Source organism: Rhinolophus hipposideros (genome assembly GCF_964194185.1).
Source record: "Rhinolophus hipposideros genome assembly, chromosome: X".
Classification (NCBI taxonomy): domain Eukaryota; kingdom Metazoa; phylum Chordata; class Mammalia; order Chiroptera; family Rhinolophidae; genus Rhinolophus; species Rhinolophus hipposideros.
In genome coordinates, this window is record NC_138046.1 from 15,253,143 (window position 1) to 15,255,693 (window position 2,551).

Sequence of the window (2,551 nt, forward strand, 5' to 3'; positions counted from 1 at the left end):
TGTAATTGATCAACTTGCTACCCTCTCTTATTAATTCTAATAATTTCTTCTAAGAATTTTCATTTGGGTTTTCTACATAGAAAAATCATATAACCTAAAGATTATATGAGTTGTGTTTCTTCCTTTCCTTTCCTTATACTTTTCCTTTTGTTCTCTATTCTTATTACCTTGCACTGAATTTAGAGTACAGTGTTGAATCAAAATTGATAAAGAATGGCCTTGTCATGTTTTCAATTTTGAGAGAATTTCCTCAAACTTTCACCATTTAGTATAGTTTTTGCCATAGATGTTTTATGCATGCTCTTCATCATTTTAAGGAGGTACCTTTCCATTTGTAGTTTTTTTAAAGTCTTGTTTTGCTTTGTTCTCTTTTGTTTAGTCATTAATGGGTTTCATATTTTAGCAAAACTTTCTGATCTACTTAAATGATAGATAAATGTCTTTCTCCATCAACTGGGAAAATGATATCAATATATTTTCTGATGTTAGTTCTGTCTTGCATTGCTTGAATAAATGTATTTTAATCGTAGTAGGTAGATAGATATGTAGATAGCATAGATCAAATTTCACTTACAAACATTTTATTTAACATGTTATATTGTTGGTCATGAATGATATTGACCTGTATTTTTGTTCTCTTACAGCAACCTTGTCTACTTTATGTATCAGGGTTATAGTGGTTCCTAAAATGAATTTGCATTTGCTTTTTATCTATTTGAAAAAAATGTGTACTATCGAGATGATCTGTTCCTTGAATATTTCGTAGAACCATCTAGTGTGTTTTTTAAAAATGCTTTTTTGGGTAAAAACCATTTAGTCCTAGTCTTTTATTTGCAGGAATATTTTTAAACTTTTAATTTCTTTAATTACCTTGTTAAAATATTTTTTTTAGAATTTATTGTATCTAATGTTTTTAATGAATTATTTCTCATTTCTTATAATTTTTATTCTGCTTCATGTGTAGGTATGTCAAATTTGTCATTAGTGATATATATATATATATATGTATATATATATATATATATATATATATATATCTTTCATTTTTTTCTCCTTAATCTTGCCAGATTTTTTCTTTTATTACATATTAAATTTATTGGGTTTATTGATTTTTTCCTATTGTCTTTTATTTTCTATTGCATTGATTTCTATAGTGATCCTTATTATTACTTTTTTCTTTGCATTTACTCTGTTGTTTTATTTATAATGTATTAAGAAATACATTTCTTTTTTTTTTTTTTTTTTTTTTTTTTTTTTTTTTAAATTTGTCAAAAAGAAGCTTTATTACTTTTATAATAGCCTTTTGTTCTTATGCTTTCTTGCCAGATGCTTTTGGAGCAGGTGCTTTCTGGGCTGGAGCTTTCGGACCCTTCTGAGCTTTTGGAGGCGCTGCCTTCTGGCCTGCAGCTTTCTGGGCAGGAACCTTCTGGGCTGGAGCCTTCTTGCCTGCAGCAGCCATCTTTTTTGCTGGAACCTTTGCAGCAGCAGCTGCTACAGCTGTACCTTTAGCAGCAGGTGCTTTTTTGGGAGAAGCCTTCAGGAGAGCTGCCTTTTGAAGCTTCCTAACTTCAAGCTTGATTATTCGGTTCCTCATTTTCTTTGCCTTCATGACTTTGTAACGATCAAAATCTGTCATCTTGGCTTTCTTTTCTCTAGCTTCAATCTTCTTGGCCCATCTTGTGGCTGCCCATTTTGTATTGATATCTGCCTTCTCCCAGGCTTTTCGGACATACTTCTGGCGGGCACTGTGCGGGAACTTGAGGATGAAGTCAGTGAGTTGCATGCATTTGAAAGGCATAGCCTGTCTCCTTACTCGAGTGCAAGGTCCATCAACCAAAGCCCTGTTCTGGTCGATAACGTCCACAATCGCGACCAGCTTCCCGGCATGAGGCCCAAAGGAGATGTAGGCCACCCGGCCCACCTCCACGAAGCGCCTGAACACCATGCTGGCGGCGCTCGGCGAGAAGGAAGCAGGCCCGCCCGACGGTGCGCAAGTGGAGCGAGCCGCCCCGCCCCCACGGTGCGCGACACACCAAGAAATACATTTCTTAACTACTGAATTCACTTAACTACTTAACTACTAATGAATTTTGGGTTTCATTTTTTCTGATATAAAAAAATATATATTTCTCTTTGCATTGTACTTTATATCAAATTATATTAGAAAATATTGAATATTCATTACATTCAGCTCTACTCTTAATAAATATCTATTATGATTTATTCTTTTATTTAAAATTTATTTGTTAATATCAAGGCATATTGGCTTTTTCAGATATATTTTTGTTATTTATAAATTTTGAATTTTAGTCAGAGAATTTCATCTGTATAACACTAATTTTAAAAAATATTAAATTCACTTTATGAATTCATAAACAATTTTTGTAAAAGTCTACGTGTTTTTTGAGAAGAATGTGTATCTTTCATTGCTAGATGCAGGGTTCTTTATATATTCAGAAATTCCTGCTTGGAAATTGTGCTGTTCACAAAATTCTAAGTATTCTAGCTAGTTTGTTCTTTTGTTTGTTTTCTACTTGACATTTGCAATATT

At 32.7% G+C, this 2,551-nt stretch overlaps 1 protein-coding gene across 1 annotated transcript; it reads right to left on the minus strand.

Annotated features, from left to right (window-relative positions):
• Positions 1–1,262: 1,262 nt before the first annotated feature.
• LOC308494669 (large ribosomal subunit protein eL14-like) lies at positions 1,263–1,996 on the minus strand. The gene has a single exon (XM_081042528.1). It carries the CDS (start codon positions 1,943–1,945, stop codon positions 1,310–1,312), a length of 636 nt encoding a protein of 211 aa, XP_080898654.1. The 5' UTR covers positions 1,946–1,996; the 3' UTR covers positions 1,263–1,309.
• Positions 1,997–2,551: the final 555 nt, after the last annotated feature.